Genomic DNA, 18,059 nt, shown 5'->3' with positions numbered 1-18,059 from the left:
ATTCCTGTTCGTATGTAAAGGTAGGGCGTTGTAACTTCCTCTTGGTGTTAGAAATTAGTCATTGTTCATTTCGTTTAGGTGATTATCTTGTTTTTAACTTATGTTTAGGTGTTTAATTTTATTTTGGATCCTTTATAATTGCAATATGAAATAATCGGACAATTAATTTTTTTAAAAAACGAAGAACATTATTAGAAATTGGATAACGGTACATAAAATGTTGATCTCAAGTCTGCTGTCATGAACAAACCATTTTCAAACTCAGTACGATATTAAAACAAATAGAATTATATTTTAAGTAGCTTGAATTTTGTATATATCATGTACCATATTTTAATAAAATATTTGGTTAATGAGACTATGGGATACATTGTCCAAAACCCACACGCAAATGTATGTGGAATGTGGGATAAATGAAATGAATATGGTTTGAGAGTGGGAAAGAGGGAGCAACAACAGGGAATGGATAGGTGGTGGCCAAAGAAAGTGGATTTGTGGGTGCTTATAGATTTTTTTTTTTTGTTTTTTTATCCAGCTACTAGTATATTTATCTTTTCGTACGTACACATATAACTTTGTTTTTGTGTGAATATATAGTACATTTATTTTATCAAATATTTTATAAGAATAGTAGAGAAAAGATCAGGACTAAATATTGCAGCCTCTCTCCATTACTTTAAGTCAAGATATTTGCCAGATTGTGCCGGACTCTATATGTATATGCTCTTGCGCACTTGCCAAGCAATGGCTCCTTTGACTTTATGTTTGCAGCCAATTAAATCCTTCAACAAGGGCAGTCCCTTTTCAGCTCACAAATCATCCAGTGGTGAGGAAAATTGGGTATTGATCGTGGAGTCCAAACCTGTAAGCCCAACCTATTTGAGGGCAGGCCTTGCTTGAAAGAAGCTGCAGGTTTGGCATGCGGCTGTGCAGAGGTAAAAGCTTGGGCATGAATTGGGTCTTTTCATTGTCCTTTCCAAGGGGAATGAAGCTTCCAGCTGTGGCCTGGCACTCGGGAGTAAACATCACAAACACAGTTGTCCCAACAATTTAGTAGAGAATGAGAAAGTAGGCCTACATTTGAGAATGTCAATGTCAAGGGTGGATGCAGAAATAAACTATTGGCAAAACGAAATGCATTATTGTTAGGTACCTTATTCTATGATGGTAATGCAAACTACCAGATAATCATCAACACATCATCATAATTTTATATATTTATTTATTTATATCATTTTCATTGTACAATTCAACCATAACATATGATGGATAGATATAGAATGAAGATTCTAAGTTAGAATCTGATTTTTGAAATTTAATTGAAAAACTTGAACCTGTAATTTTTTTTTTTTTGAAAAACATTCAATCAAAACATAGCCTTTGTAGCAAGACCTGCATGCATGTACACAACATTCCCTGGTTTCAAAGAGAGACAAAGAAAAACCTAGCTAGCAACTGCCTAGTTGAACTGTCAAGTGAATTAGAATCACTAATCCTAGCTAGGGACTTAGCCATTATGAATTTTAGTACAGAGAATATGCACTATTCAGATGTTTGAAGGGAAAAAAATAGAAAGAGTTATGAAAGCTCTTCACATTAATTCTTAATTAATATATGAAAAATGATAATTTTAAATTTAAATCTGTTTAATTCCGTATGTCTAAAATCATCAAAACTCTTTGAAATCATATGCTGACATTAATTTCTAATGAATGAAAAACTGAAAGTAAGAACAATGGAAATCTACTTATGTTTGAAATCTATGTTGTCAGGATGGATTCATTTCATGGTACTGAACAAATGGTATGGAACCGAACATGGATTCACTCTTTGCCCCCTGTTTTACAAGTTTACAGCACAAAACCAAACCCAAACAGTGTCCCAAACATTCCCCTTCCCACTATGGAAGGTAAATCCATACAGAACTATCTCCAAATCAAGTACACCTCCAATCTGACTGCCACGTGGCCTATATGAAATCCATGTCACTATATTCACTTTTTTAAAAACCCCCCCTTAAAAGGATAAATATCTGAGCTTTAACTTTCCTATGTAACTTTCATGAGGGAACCACCCGATGCCTTCTTTACTTGTTCTTCTTGCCCAAATTGCCCTCCCCATTTCCCCAAAACTATCGCCCAGCCTAGCCTCCTCCTTGTCCAAAGGTGAGGGGTAATTTCGTCCGGAAAAAGCTCTCCCACCATAAACAATGGACCTTGCTTTGGCGTTAAAGTCAAGTTGCCACTTTTGTTGAGTTTGAATGCTCTTCTTTTCTGGGTGTCTTGAGAATTCCGTCAAAATTTTGATATTTCCCTTTCTTTTTTTTTCTGGAAATTGAGGGAGGGGGCAGGGCATGTTGGTAGAGAGAAGGAGAGTGATGAGCTGGAGGAGAGTGGGGAAGTCGTTGCAGGCGCTGGTAGCCCATGCCTTGCTCTTCTCTTTCACCCTTTTGCTCGCTCTCAAGCTCCACCATGCCGTCTCTCGTTCTTGGTGGTTCGTCTTTCTCTCTCTCGATGAATGATGTTACAATTGATTCGATTTGTTTCACAATTGTTGGGTTTTATGTAAAAAGCAATTGTTTTTACTTCGTCATGTTGTTACCTGCATTGACAATATTCACTGTGTTGCTTGCTTCCTTTCACAATATTATTAATTAAATAAAGTTTATATCTTTCGTGTATAATTTCTTATGCAATCGAAGGTTTTTTTTTTTTTTTTGTGATTTGAATTTTGTAGCTGTAAGTTTATTTTTTAGTAATATTTTACTGGATTTTAGAAGTTCGAGTGCAATGCTACGTAAATCACAACAGGCAGTCAAGTTTCTATCAGATAATTCATCAAGGCTGGGGGTTTTCATTGGCAACTTGGGATATACACATGGTTTTGAGACGGAAAAGAAAACCAAAGGGGAAAATTTTTCCTTTCTGAGATGGAAAATGTGAAAGTTTTGTGTGCTTAATCAGTAAAATTTTAAATATTGATTGTGGGATTAACATGTTCTCTGCGGTGAAATATTGACTGGTTTGGCTTGTCTTTGGGGTATCCATGAAAATCAAACATATGGTAAGTGTCATAAAATCTCATAATTAGGGGCTTAGCTGATAGCTTTTTTTCGTCATTCTCATTGGTAACATGGCGGGTACTAGATCTGTTGACTCAGATACTTGTGATCATATATAAAGTTAACGGTTTTAATACACTGAGCTATCAAACATGCGTAGAGGTCCATGTGAAACTGCTAGTTATACACTTACACTTTATAGGTGAATAGTCCAGAAGAGAACACGTAAGTATTTTGTTGCTGGTCAATGTAGATTCAGTAGCTATCTTCAGTAGGTAAGCAGGGAGATGAGAAAATGTAATCATCTTACACTAGTAAAAATTATACTGCTTTTTCTCTGGCTTTCTATTTGTTTAAGACTGCTTGTTTTTTGCCTTTATTGTGCAGGGTTGTATTTGCGCCATTATGGCTATTTCATGCAGTTGTAGCACGTGGAAGGTTTTCTTTGCCTGCTCCATCAATGCCTCATGATCGCCATGTATGACAAATAATCTCTATCTAAGTTTGGATGCTATCTTTAGCTGTGTCAAAATATTTTATGACTTTTATACCTCTTTCGTTTTACTTCTTAAGTTTGATTGTATAATCAATTGGATTACTGTTCAATACAATGAAGTGGAAGACTCCATAAGTTTGTTTATATTTGTGCCTCGTGTATGTTTTACTATAGATAAGGACATTAACTATCAATTGTGACGTTAAAATGTTACTTAAACGGCCCATGACATATATATATATATATATATATATATATATATAATGTATATATAATCCCACTTGTGAAGTCATTGAATCATATTGGCATGTATTTGATAATAATCCAAATAATAATAATGTGTCTTTCTCATGCACAGTGGGCCCCCTTTCACGCAGTCATCGCTATGCCATTGCTTGTCGCTTTTGAGCTAATTTTGTGTATACGTCTTGACAACAGCTATGGTATACAGGCAACATTCCTTGAACATAATAATCTGTTGATACACTTGCTCCTACTTATAAATTTTTATCTTTTAAAATTTTTGTCTTTTGCTTTAATGCTAATCTTTCCGTCTGAGTTGTGCTTTGGTGGAATGTGAATATTTGCATTAATGATTTCATAAATTACTTTATATGTTCAGAGTCAGCATGTTAATAACTGATACGTGTTTGATGCTTCAAAAGCTTACCATATCTCTAAGTAGCTGATTAGAGATTATGAGCATTTAATTTGCTCATCATATTAATTTTGTTTGTTTGTGAAAATGTATGTGTTGCAGTTGTTAATTTGAAGATTGTCTTTCTGCCCCTGCTTGCATTTGAAATAGCTATTTTGATTGATAACATCAGGTACCGTTTATGTTTATCATTATGTTTTGTTGATTAAGTATTTAATGTGTACTCTAAAATCTTATGCCTATCTAAATAACTTGATTTCCTACACCTTTTGGATCCAGCCAACAGGAATCTGAATGAAATCTTACAAATTATTGACACCCTTACGGCTTTTATTAATCCTCTAGGTGATTATATGTATCGTGTGTTGTGGACTGTCTGCCTCATGCCAACTCTCATCTGTTGACTTATTCCAACAAGATTGTAAACATATATTTTCTATTCCAACCCATTCTTGCCGCTCCTATCCTGTATATATGTTGTAAAAAAACTTTTGGATTGAATTGTTTTGACTTATCCAATTCCTCTAACTATAGTATTTAAGCAATGCACTAAGTCAGTTGTAGGCAGGTGTGGGATTGTGGTTTGAAGTGTTACTGTTATTTAATCCCATCGTATCTTATCAAATGTTTCTAGATGCAATAATGATTTTTCTGCAATATTTTTTCAGGATGTGCAGGGCTTTAATGCCTGGAGATGAGGAAAGCATGAGTGATGAAGTGATATGGGAGACCCTTCCTGTAAGTTTGTAATTACTAGTAAATAAAAGATTCATTATGGAGATATCACATGATGCATGAAAAAATTTTCTTGGACATGTGCACCTTAGTGCTTATAATTCCACCTAGTCATAAATTTTATAACTGATGATATCTCCCATGGCTTTCTGCACTTATCATCTTGTAGTTTTCATTGCATCATAATACAACATTTCGTTATATTCCTTACAAGGCTTGAAATATGAAGTTATGTTACTGGTAAACTAATGGTTGCTGTGATCATTCTCTCAACTTTTGTTCTAATATGCATCTAGATTGTAACAATCTCATAAGTTTACATTTATAACAGCGTGTTTTTACGGCATGATACTTTAAAAGTACTCATACTAAACCACAGCATATGCTCAGATGTGATGTTAGTGATGATACATATGGTCTCTGGAATGATCTAATTGTCTATATCACATGATTCTAAGCAATTGTGCCCTGATAATTGGCGTGATAACTGATGCTAAATTTCTCATATTTGATCTGTAGCATTTTTGGGTTGCAATATCTATGGTCTTCTTCATTGCTGCCACAACTTTCACCCTTTTAAAGTTATGTGGTAAGTATTTTGTTTCTTAGATTAAATGCAAATGGTAGTAGTTGCTTGTACAGTCATTCAAGTTTTTTGTGACCTAGTTTTGTTTGTGTAACTATTTGATGGCTACATTTATTTTACTTGTTTATAAATGTGAATTCTCTGAAGACTGATTTGTCTGTGAATATTCTTTCTTCTCTGTGCTTATTATATTGATAATCTCTGAATTATTCTCCACAAGAATAATGATCACCTTAAAAAGTAGTATATTTTGCAACCATTCAACATATGTGATGCTAATGGTTGATCATCAATGACATGCAGGTGATGTTGCGGCTCTAGGCTGGTGGGATTTATTCATAAATTTTGGGTACAATACATTCATTTTCCTGTTATGATTTTTTGCTCCTTCCGGTGGCATTTTCCTGTTGGAATAACCTCTTATATTGTGTTGCAGTATTGCAGAGTGCTTTGCCTTTCTTGTTTGTACAAAGTGGTATAATCCAGCAATTCATCGAAATTCCCACCTTGGAGAATCCACTCCATCTTCAATGACTATAAGATACCTTGACTGGAACAGAGGTTTGGTAGTATCTTCTGATGAAGACAGGCACCAGAACAGCAGAATGTGCAACCTGCAAGATATTGGAGGACATGTTATGAAAATTCCATTTATTGGTTTTCAAATCATGCTTTTCATGCACTTAGAGGTATAATTATTATTGTTGAGAAGGGCCTTTCTTTGGTAGTTTTTACAAATGTTCAAGTTGTATCTGTATTACACATTAAACTGTGATGTCAGGGAACACCACCTAGTGCAAGAAATATATCACCTCCAGTCCTTTTTTCTCCCCTTCTGCTGCTGCAAGGAGCTGCGGTTATTCTTGCTGCATATAGATTGATTGAGAAAATTGTTATTTTAGTACATGGTGGAGCTGGCTCTGGAAGATACTTTGATGTATCATCAAAAGCTCTTGAGTTTTTTGGGTTCTTGCACCATGGGTCAAGGTAGTGTTTATCAGGACTAGTTTTTAAATTTTGATTAATTTTTTCTCAAGTACCACTGAGCCTGTATCAATTGGAGACAAAATGCAAGCACTGTCAAGTGATAGTCCTCATTTCATCTTTCTTTTCTTTCAACAGGTTGTTGGGTTGGTGGTCAATTGATGAAGGAAGTCGAGAGGAACAGGCTAGACTTTACTGTTCAGAGGCATCTGGGTCGGTTTTCTATTGCACTCTAATTCCTTTATGCATGTAATCATATAGCACAATGTCTACGTATCCCCTCCGCCCTTTTATTTTCTCTTTGCGGATCTTATCTCTCATCCTCTATCATTCAGGTATAACACTTTCTCACCCGATGTTGTGAAGAAAATGCCAAAATCAGATCTTGTTGAGGAGGTAAACACAGTATTTGTTATGTTCAAATTATGGAAGTATAAGATTCTCCTTTACTTTAAGTCTCTTTAATATTGCAACTGTTTTCATCTGACTTGGAGATTACAATGTTATACTAATATTTCCAATTCTTTTAATTACAGATTTGGAGATTACGAGCTGCACTCAGTGAGCAGACGGAAATCACCAAGTTTAGCCAGCAGGAGTTCGAAAGACTTCAAAATGTAATTTCGGGAGCAAGCTTAAGTTATTTCCAAGTCATTCTTTTTGTTGGACTGCTATCAACTGTAGTTCGTACTTATTAATTTAATGAATCTGTCAGGAAAAGATTCTGTGTAGAGTTTGCTTTGAGGAACAAATCAACGTAGTCCTACTCCCATGTAGGCATCATGTCCTCTGCAGGTATTTGGGTCTACCCTCCAATGTTGCTAATGTTCTTCTATTCTGTCTATTCGTGTTGTCTAACAGTATTGGTTAATGCAGAGATTTATCTCTGAAATTCTTTGGCTTAGGCATCATAAATATATGTTTACAGAAAATAGATAAAGTCAATATTTATAGTAGCATACCATTTTTTTTCCTGAGGCACATGCCTGATATCTGATACTGTGGATATTTCATTTCTTATCCAAAGAAGTTGAACCTGATTTCATTAGTTATTAATTATGGTATTTTTTTCTACTAATTTCATCTCAGTACTTGCTGTGAGAGGTGTAAAAGGTGTCCAATCTGCCGTGTTTCTATTGAGGAGCGTCTGCCGGTGTATGATGTGTAGTCCCAATTTACCTGTAGACAGATTCATGTAAAAATTTTCAAACTGTTAACAAATTGCTTGTGATTTTAGATGACGCAAGCATTGAGAAGCTGGCCATTCTGGTTTCACTGAACATGATATAGTTGTGTAATGTCATTCAAGAAATGTAAATAACTTGGTGCATTATGGAAAGGAAATGAAATGAAATTAGTGATTTTTACATGTTTCGAGTGCCCCCACTCTTCCCTTCCCTTCCCCCCTTCCCAGCTCTCAAATTCTTCAAATAACAAGAATATGCAGGTTTCTCGCAGGAACAAAAGAGGAAGTGATAAAAAATTATACTACTACTTCATTATCTAGCACTTATTGTAGGAACAAAACAGGAAGTAATAAAACTTCATTGTTTTGTTGAAGAGGAAAGCCAACTCTCCGACTCAATCGAGCTACAACCTGGTACCTTGGATACATTCTTATCCTTCATGAATTCCCTTACTTTCTCAGCGTCATCAAACTTACCAGCAGCAGCATATATATTTGATAAGAGAACATAATATCCAGAGTTCTCTGGCTCTAGACTAATAAGTTTCCTTGCAATTCGTTCACCGACCTGAACGTTGTTATGAACTCGACAGCCAGCTAGAATAGCTCCTAGGATGGCTGCATCAGGCTCCATAGGCATTCGTTTAATAAAATCCTCTGCCTGCTCCAAAAGCCCAGCTCTTGCCAAACAATCAACCATGCTAGCGTAGTGCTTCAGCTCTGGCGTCACCCCATAGTCACCCATCATTTCAAAACAGGAAAGCGCTCTTTCTGCTAGTCCACCATGGGCACAAGCTGATAATATACCAAGAAATGTAACTTGATTGGGTTTGACCCCTTTGGCAACCATATTATCAAAAAGTCGGAAAGCAATACTCACATTGCCACTCAACCCATATCCCAATATAAGAGAGCTCCAAGAAATGACGTCTCTTTGGTTCATCATGTTGAAAACCCTATGAGCATAAGCCAGTGTAGCACATTTTAAGTACATATCAACAATGGCATTCCCTAAATTCAACTCCATCCCCAAACACCTTCTCACACACCATCCATGAACACTCTTCCCTTGCTTTAAGCACCCCAATTGTCCACACACCAAAAGCAAGCTCAACATGACCACCCAATCGGGGGCAACCCCAGCATCAACCATTTCTCTAAACAATTCCAAACCCAACATGGGTTCCTCATGCTTCGCATATCCATCCAACATGGCCGTCCACAACACTGCGTCTTTCTTCGGCATTCCATCAAACAAAACTCTCGCATCATAAACCTTCCCGGAACTAACATACAGAAAAACCAAAGCAGAAGCAACAAATAGACTACTTTCCAATCCCATTTTCACGCACAACCCATGGAAAGAAACAGCTAGTTCCACCAGTCCACAACTCACGCACGACCTTAAAACGAGTGGGAGAGTGAAGTCATCGGGCCTGACATCAGAACTCTGCCACATTCGAAGAAACAAATCTATGGCTTTAAGGGGGAAATTTGAGCGGGAGAACTCGCCGATTATGATGTTCCAAGAATAGATATTCTTTTGGGGCATGTGAAAGAAGACAGAGAGAGAGTCAGAGGTGAGCTTGTTGTGTTGGGAGTAGGCCAAAACAAGCTTAGAACTGAGGATAACATCGTCGTACAGCGAGGTTCTGAGCAAGCGAGCGTGAAGGTGGCGTAAATGCTTGCAGTTTGGTGAAGAGTTAACGAGGGAAAAGTAGTAGGAGACGATGTTTAAATTGGTCGGATTCGAACAAGTGAGTGTTGAATAAAGCTTGTTGAACAGAGTCTTCATGGTGCTCTGTCTTGTATCATTCTAAAATCGAAGATTGTTTCTTTTCATTTTTTTTGGGAAAGAAATCATCTTTATTACTAAATGCATGGAGTCACACAAATCAGAGCAAACCATTTCTTGGTATGACAACCAAGTTGGTGTCTCCTTCTTCCACCTTCGAATAATATTTTGTTTTTCACTAATTTGAGCCTTAGACCAAAGATCCAAGCCCCTTATTCAATTACATTGTTACAATGTCCCTATCACCTAATAAATCAATAGGGAAACGAGAATACATTCACACCAACATGGAATCATCTTTGCAACTTAGACAAACTAGCAGTACTTCGATATGGAAGGATAGTTTGTGTTTGGAAATTTTGACGTCAAGCACATGTTGCTGTGATGGCCAATGCTTCGACCACTGGCTTTGTGGCAGGGATTTCATTACTTTGCTTAATGTTTTCATCCTTCATTTTTACTAGGAAGTCGTTGAAGCAGTCATCCAATGTCCTGAATGGCTCGTTCGGATACAGACTGCTCACTTCAATTTCATTTTGGCCATCGATTGAAAAATTGACTTGACAACCCTTTATGAAGATGTCATGGGTGAATGATGCAACAATACTTTGTGGGATACAATTCTCTGCAGATTCAACGTACAAGAATGGGAAATTAGTGATTATTGATTTTAGATTGAAAACTGATAGTAATAATTATAGATGGTTGCTTTCTGGTCAAATTACCGGCGGCAGCCGAGAGAAGGTCATTTTCAGTGACTGTCACCCTGGGGAGGGTTCGTCCGATTTTCCTTTCCCACAAAGTTGCAAGCTCGTTCATGTTGTAGAAATTGCAGGCTGGCCTGAAATGAACTGACTTGTTCAGGGTCCTGATGTCATCAACGGTTCTCATGGTGAATTTCCCTATGTCGGTGCCTGCGACGAAGTAAGCTGCACCAGGAGGAAACACAGAAATTTGCTGAAAATCACCAGCAGATTCAGCGGTAACTAAGAAAACACTTAAACCTTCAGAAAGTTATGGATCATAGTACAATCCAGACACTATCCAGTGAAAAAGAGTAGCCCCAAGCCCACATGCACGGATGAGCCGCAGACAGTTTTGGGACCAGACATGAACCAGGTTTTCCAGGTCACGGATGTGATGTGACAACTGAATGAAATCTTGGAAATCTACCCTATCCTCGTGTGTCAAGTAACTCTTCCTAGTCGAAAAATAAGTCTCTGAAATAAGAGACTGGTAAGTCTGTAAGTGTAAAACCATACGAATTTATGTACCAATCTAATTGCAAAGATCATTAATTATTGGGAAATTTCTTAAGGTAGAAGTGAGTATCAGAAACCATAGGAATGTTTTCTCAGGAACACAACACAAACAAACATTGTGTATTGTTGCATGTGTCTCTGTCACAAGAAAAACTCTTTGGAGTTTGACTTTTCAATTCCTTTAAAAAGGGCACTAAGAGGCCACATGTGAGCTGGCCACATTTAATAATTTGCATTATTAGTATTATTTTATGATTATTATTTTAAAAAGGAATAATGTTTACTTTTTCTTCTAAAGGAAATAGCATTAACTAACTAAAAATCAAACACTAGCTCCAGAGGTGTAATGAATGCATGGCCATCTCATTTATTGAAAAGAGTACCCAGTTCTTTCTCTATCTCCATAGTTTTCTTGGGCGAGAAAATTAAAGAAAAGAAAATTTACCAAATGTGGGGTTTAATAAACTTAATGGAATCGAGGGGGCATGCTTTTGTTGACTGACCTTTATCTTGTTACACGTAAAACGGCAGCAAGTAAAATATTACCTTTCACGCTACCATCCCCATAGATTTTAAACTGATCCAAGGGTGGAATGACCTCCGAAGGGTGCCTGTTGTCGTAGTAGGGCCAGGAAGCAATTGAATTACAGCAAATGTAGGTGAAAGGGATGGCCAACTTTTCAATCACACGCCTGACCTGGCGCTTCTCTTTATACATGGTCAGCCCTGGCTCAACCGGATCAGCCCTGTCCACGTCGTGTCCGAACTCCGACGGCAAGAACCTCTGCATTAATTTTGGTTTTTTTTTTTGTTGAAAGCTTAGGGAAAAAGTAATACTGTACAACTAGCAGTTTAGTCGGCTGAAAAAATGAATGCCTCCTCTACCTTGACTGTACCAGCAGCTTTGATTGCTTCAATTAAACTGAGCTGGTCTAGAATTTTTTCACCACCCACAGCTGATATCACTATCTCAATCTGGTGCTCTTTCAGCAGTTTCTCCATGGATTCCTTCTCATGTGCCAACCCCTGGAAAAACACATGCAACCCATCAGAAGAAATTCATCTCTACAAAGAAAGGAATAATTAACAACTCATAAAAGTATTACATGCAACACTGTGGCGCCTCTGTCCTGAAGGGCTTTGGCTACTTTGTTCTTGGAACTTGGCCTGACCAGAACGTAGGTGGGTCGACCAGCATCTAAGCTGGCCTCTGCCACAAACTGACCAATAAAGCCGGTTGCTCCGACGATGAGGACACGGCCGTTGGCTGTGGAGGCAGTCATGCTCGGTGGTCTTTAATTAATTTTTACTTTTTTCCAAGCAAAGCAAAAACAGCGAGAAAAATTCTAACAGCCCTTTGGGGTTCTTGGCGTGATTGCAAGATTTAGCAAACAGAGAAGAGTTGTTGAGACTTAAAGAAACTGACCACTAGAAGCTTGGGGGTGTTGCTCCATATATAGGAAGGCTAAGGCCCGAAGGGTGCCCAAAATGTAAATCAAAGACCAAGGCTTTCAACTACCGTTCAGGCTTCAACAACTTCAGCCTTGAGCCCCTTGTCAAACTCTGATCCCTATACAATTTGCATTAAAAACATTCCAAGCCGATTGGTTTACACAATTATGTTTGTTTAGTCTGATTGTAAAATGGCTAACATGGGACGTGGTCTAGATCCTTTAATTCTCATGCCTCTCAAGGAATCGTGTTTCTTTTTCTTTTTTTTTTCCTTTGCTTTTTGCCAAAAAAAGGTAGCTATATATATCCTATACTTACTTTACAAGATATTATTATTATTATTATTTCTCTAATTAAATTTATTAATTAAACAAAGAAATGGATAAAGATGGTGTTTGCCCCTTGACTGATAGCTAAGAAACTCGTGACTGTGACGAGAAGGAAAAGAAATTAATTTCGATCGCCCGGTCTTTTGGAGAATGATTGCGAGGGCAATTGCTTCTAACATGGCATTGTCATGCAATCATGGGACTTTTACTTAATTTCTTTAAAAGATTTGAGATGAATACCATTTCTACAAGTTTTTGATAAAATATTCTGATGACCAATTAAGTAGCAGGAGAAAATGGATTACCCACGTTGCTATGTGTTCGCTGTTGATTGGTAATCACTAATCCCTCTCGATCTATCATTAATAAAAAAATCACTCCCAACCATTTTAAGGTGTCTTTGGTTCAGAATTCAAATAGAAAATTGATGAAGTGTGAAGTTTGAACCAACAAACTGAGTCATCAAGCAAAGCTACCAATGGCGGCTAATGGACTTCAACAATTTTTTATTGACTTTAAGGCTTCTGCTTCCCAATCGAAAGGGGTGGTTAAACTGCAAAGGATAATTTATTTCTTGTACCAGTCAAATTAATGCCTTTGGCTACAAGACATTGCAATGAAAAAGTTTAATGAATATTGGTTTAGGGTTTAATGAATAAGTCAAATAAAGGATTATTATTGCTTGTGCTTACAGTAGGTATAAGACCAAAATTAAGATTTTTTTTATATATTTTTATTATTCTTATACCTGCTGCAAGTACAAGCAGACAAATCTAGTAAAAAGTGTCCTCGTGATTTATTTCAAGAACTGTACTAATCATTGTTTAAATAAGATTAAATTAAGTCATTTCCCAATAATGTTTACCCTTACCAAGTACCAACCATCCCATTGTATTTTAATATATAATTCGTTTCTCAAATTTTGAACTAATTTCCTTTTATCTTGTCGTTTTTGCCAATTCATTGTCACGTGATCAAGCTCTTCTTTCTTTTTCCTTTAACTAAAAATAATAATAAAGCCAGAAAAAAAAAATAAAACCTATAATGTTCTCTCCCTCTCTTTGTTTCTTCTTTTACTGCTTTCTTCCCATGCTATATATAGTACTGCATTTTATATGTATATAAATTTTTGCTGTATATATAAGATATTCTATAAGATCAAGTTTTTCCCCTTTTTTAATCAAACAAGAATATTGATTACAAACTACACTATATTGATTAATATTTTAATTAGATTAAACAAAAATGATCCAAATTTTGTTTTCTATTAGTATTAAAAAAACCCCATTAAATTTTATTTTATTCTTAGTATGGGAAGTGGATTAATTCCCTGTTTTTTCCTCCCCTTCCTCTTTGTTGTTGTCTCACTATTCTGTCAAATTGAATATTTTCCAATAACCCCAAGACAACAGAAAAACATATAAGCATGTTAATATCCAAACAAAACAAGATCAAAAGGGAGGAAAACTCTATTATTAATTAGATGGCTGGCTTCGTTATATTGCAAGCACATAGATTTAGAAAATAAGTTTTGAATTACCAGATCTCGAAAAATAAGGTAACTTATATTATAGATCAAAGCGTGTCCAAGAACGATTGACAGTCAAATGTTTCTTCACCTTTTTGAATTTATCCATTAAAACATTTAAACTAATGGATTTAGTCAATCCGTACTGCTAGGTGCATGTATGATTTCTTAAAATGGAAGTAAGATTACTTGATGCTAATATTTCACGTTACAAATCTCTTAATTTGGCAACACAATATCTCTAGTAAAGTGAGATATAAAGAAAAAAAAATTGAAACACATACGATTCCAAGATAAATTCAACAAGAAAAGTTTCAAAATAGATCATTGATCGATCAACACGATACGAAATCAATCCACTGAAAGAAATTTTTTTGATTTCGAGTTCATTAACCGGAATGTACCCATCTATCCACGAAGCTAGTAAGGAGAAAATTACATTAAACCAGTCCAAAGACAACGATATACCTTTAACAGTTAGATATACTTTGAAAAGTTTGAAGGTTGCTTCCTCACCTAACGGATCGTGGAACTCACCTAACTTCATCTTTTTAAAACTATTGGTTGCATACGTGCACAAGTACAAGTCTTGGCAGTCGTGTTTTTACGTTGTGTCTGTGAATCTTGGACGTTATATGTAGGTAATAACAGCATGACTGAGCCAGCTGTCTCACGTCACTAAACATATATATGTATTCCTGTTTTAGCGAATGTAAGCCAAGCTGTCTGCTTGTATTTTGCTGTTTGTCTCTCAAACAATGATTAAAGCCGATGGCAATTCTGGTGGGGTTTTCCTGGTGCCTAAGGCATGCGTGAAATGATTACACTTCAACTTTTAGGCCCTAATTAATGGCTTGGTAAAGGTTTCTTTCGTTTTCAAGGACAAAGGCATGTAGTAATCATGGGACTTTGCACGGTTACAAGGTTAGAATTTAAAGTAAATATGAAAGGAAATGGGACGGACGGAAAGCCCCCCTCTTACCCAATGATCATAGCATGTTGATGAAGCATTTAATACAATCACACCCAGTTTTGAAATCAATTCGAGGGATAGTCATTTTCATGACGTACGTATATATTTTGAAAAGTAAAAATGTAAGTATATGCCTTTGATATTCTTACCTAACAACTCGTATGCCTTTAGGTTGAGTGGACATCTTTTAAAAATAACACTAGGTAGGATAAGGTTTCAAGTTGGAACCAGGCCATTGTAGAAGGAAAGGAGGAAAGGGCGGAGCTGCTGCAAGGACCGGCAGGTAAGAACACTGACAGCCGGCTACCTATGTGGTTGATGAGAGCAAAACCATATGTTGATGTTGGCAAATTTATGGCTCTTTGCCTGTCCATTTGGCACCTAGTGCATGAGCATTTAAAAAACAAAATTTGGCGACCCCAAATCACCAAGAATATGTCAGGGGGACGTTATGCCCATGCCGTCATCTCCTCTTGTTACTTTCCTATATTTCTAGATTTCCTCCTCTTGTTAATCCATTCTCTAGTTATTACTTTGGGGTAAACTGTGTGATTCAATTAATTGGAAAATATGACTTTCACTTTAATGAAATAAAATATAAAATTGATTTCGAACATTTGACCTATTAATTAGTACATGATTTTTTTATTTAAAAATAAAAATTTAAATCCTCTTTTTTAATTAAATAAATAAATAAATTATGAAATTAAGATAAACAAATTGTCATGGTCGTTGAAAATGATTAAGTATCATCGATTGACTATTCAAAAAATGAGGATAAGAAAAAGGAGAAGGAGACAACTTTCCTCTTAAGTTGTTTAAGAGCAAATCTTTTTACTCTTAGTAGCAAGCCTTTTTTTCAACACAATCATTGCTTTTAAGTCGTCTAATAATGTTAATTTGGTTTCTTCTTCCTTCACGCTTGTTCACTAATTTCCAAACTAAAATTATCATCTCATCACCTCATTATTAATCTTCCCAAATATGGTCAGGATCTCCCCTTTTAAAATACACCCACTATCGTACTTTTAAATTTAAATTATTTCATTTTAATCACATGGGATGCTAGATGATCATCCAACAAAGTCAAATAATTTCATGAACGTGTCGTTTAACGTGTACCGTTAATATAAGTATATTTTTATATTAAAATTATTATCTGATAATTGATTTGACATTAGGTAAAAGTATTACCAACCATAGAATACATAGGTAAGGAGGTTAGTTAATTCGTATCCAATTTTCTCTTCCACGATGCCGCCCTTCCCTTTCGGGAAGGAAATGAGATGGCACCAGCGCAACAAAAGGACAACCCTAACATCTGATGTACTCGGTGAAGATACTGTCCATCTGGCGGATAACTAAGAATTATAGGAAACTGAGACAAATATTTTTCAGCAACGTACTGGTCAGACGTGATTAGTCATGTCATCTCTAGTACAAATATGATTAAATATTTAAATATTTACATACGTAATTAAATCAAAATTTCACGTTTGAAAAGATAAAAGATAATATTTATAAAATAGTTATATTAAAAATTTAATATTTGATAAAAATATAAAATTACTTAGATGAAAAAAGTTTGTACGAAAATTACACAAATAACTCAAATTGTATATTAAATACAAAATAAATATATTTTTTAACAACTATTATATGTTACGATTGAATATCTTTAATTGAACTTGATAATCTTTTTAGAGAGTTAAAAATATCTATTACTAAATCAATAAAAAACATTGAATGATTTTTTTTTCAATGAAAATAATTAACCAATTTTTAAAAAAATCATATGACATTTTATTACGAGTCTTGTTCTTAATTAGTTTCATTACAGAAAATGCATGTTTTGATGTTGAAGTAAAACTAAAAGAATAAAGACAAGTCGGATCAATCTATCAATTAGGAAGTAAACTTTTGATATGTCAGTCTTCTTCAATGCTTGATATAATTCAAAAAGTGTAAATACATTTTTCAAAACCTAATTACAAAGAATATCAAACTTGAATAAATTCAATTAATAGCTTAAATGCATATTATCATACTTAGTAAAGTTATCACGAGAATAATATTTATTTACAAGATTATAAATATTTTCAACATCAAATGATTTAAAATTCAATTCTTATAAGAGTGTGTCTATTAAAATTAATTATTGATTAATTGTTATATGATATCTCACCAAATAAAAAATTATTATAGAGATAAAATTATAAAATTTTTAAAAAATAAAAATGTATTAGAAAAATTTTAAAATTTGTATAGGAATGATATTATAAAATTTTAAACAAATAAAGATAGTTCATCAAATTTTAGAATGATTGAGGGCAGGGGTCCACTAGCCCACCTTCCCGTACAGCATACTTTACTAGCACGTTTGGTATGGGGAATAGCTATGCTATTCCCCTTCTATTCCCGGTCATTTTCTACACCTTCGTTTGGTTACAAATTGGAACACGGAATACGGGTGCCGCAGGAATAAAAATTCCATAAGGCTGGCTTTTAGCCAGCTTTATCTATTCCCTCCCCCTCCCCCGGTAATATCTATTCCATGTCTCATGGAATAGCTGTCAAACATGTAATGACTAAAATGCCCTTACCAAACTTACAAAATTACAATTTGATCCATATAAAAGATTTTTTTCTCTCTCTCTTCCTCCTTTCCCTCTTTCTCTCAGCCGTTCTTCCCTTCTTTCTCTCCGCCACTCTTCCACTGTTTGGGTTCTGACAATAGCACCGCCTCTCTCGTCCAACTTTCAAGTTACGTTGGTCTCTTCCATAGTCCAGGTACTTACTTATTGTGCTTTTATTTTCTGTTGATTGGTTGTGATTTGGTTTTGCTGTGAAACTATTTTGGATTTGTGTGTTTTCCTGTAAGTGTTTCATGTGTTAAAATCCTTGTTGCTGTTGGGTTTGGCTTTCTGCGTGGATGTTGGGTTAGGGGTGTGAGTCAACGACACAGGGTTCTGCTGGTTTGCTGCGAATTGAATTGCTGGGATTTGGGTGTGAGT

General features: G+C 35.6%; 3 protein-coding genes across 4 annotated transcripts; 1 reads left to right on the top strand and 2 right to left on the bottom strand.

The window, feature by feature from the left end:
• Positions 2,055 to 7,894, top strand: LOC18610547. 2 transcript variants are annotated; one of them, XM_007046255.2, is made up of 14 exons: positions 2,055 to 2,493; positions 3,449 to 3,539; positions 3,916 to 4,000; positions 4,318 to 4,387; positions 4,884 to 4,953; positions 5,470 to 5,539; positions 5,840 to 5,885; positions 5,973 to 6,225; positions 6,318 to 6,523; positions 6,659 to 6,733; positions 6,856 to 6,916; positions 7,057 to 7,137; positions 7,236 to 7,315; positions 7,610 to 7,894. In XM_007046255.2, exons 1-14 carry the CDS (start codon positions 2,354 to 2,356, stop codon positions 7,686 to 7,688), a joined length of 1,407 nt encoding a protein of 468 aa, XP_007046317.2. In that variant the 5' UTR covers positions 2,055 to 2,353; the 3' UTR covers positions 7,689 to 7,894. The 2 variants fall into 2 exon arrangements, with proteins under 2 accessions (XP_007046317.2, XP_017971348.1); XM_018115859.1 differs by lacking the exon at positions 2,055 to 2,493 and adding an exon at positions 3,084 to 3,336.
• On the bottom strand, positions 7,861 to 9,523 carry LOC18610546 (pentatricopeptide repeat-containing protein At4g14170). Its single transcript, XM_007046254.2, has one exon. The coding sequence runs from the start codon at positions 9,499 to 9,501 to the stop codon at positions 8,065 to 8,067; it is 1,437 nt and encodes a 478-aa protein (XP_007046316.2). The 5' UTR covers positions 9,502 to 9,523; the 3' UTR covers positions 7,861 to 8,064.
• Positions 9,554 to 12,378, bottom strand: LOC18610545 (leucoanthocyanidin reductase). The gene is made up of 5 exons (XM_018115860.1): positions 11,870 to 12,378; positions 11,649 to 11,789; positions 11,310 to 11,547; positions 10,227 to 10,430; positions 9,554 to 10,126 (listed from the first exon to the last, which is right to left on the bottom strand). The coding sequence occupies exons 1-5, from the start codon at positions 12,044 to 12,046 to the stop codon at positions 9,867 to 9,869; spliced, it is 1,020 nt and encodes a 339-aa protein (XP_017971349.1). The 5' UTR covers positions 12,047 to 12,378; the 3' UTR covers positions 9,554 to 9,866.

Source organism: Theobroma cacao, chromosome 2, assembly GCF_000208745.1.
Source record: "Theobroma cacao cultivar B97-61/B2 chromosome 2, Criollo_cocoa_genome_V2, whole genome shotgun sequence".
NCBI lineage: Eukaryota > Viridiplantae > Streptophyta > Magnoliopsida > Malvales > Malvaceae > Theobroma > Theobroma cacao.
Note: the sequence above shows the minus strand (reverse complement) of the source record. Positions and strands in the feature narration are given on the sequence as shown.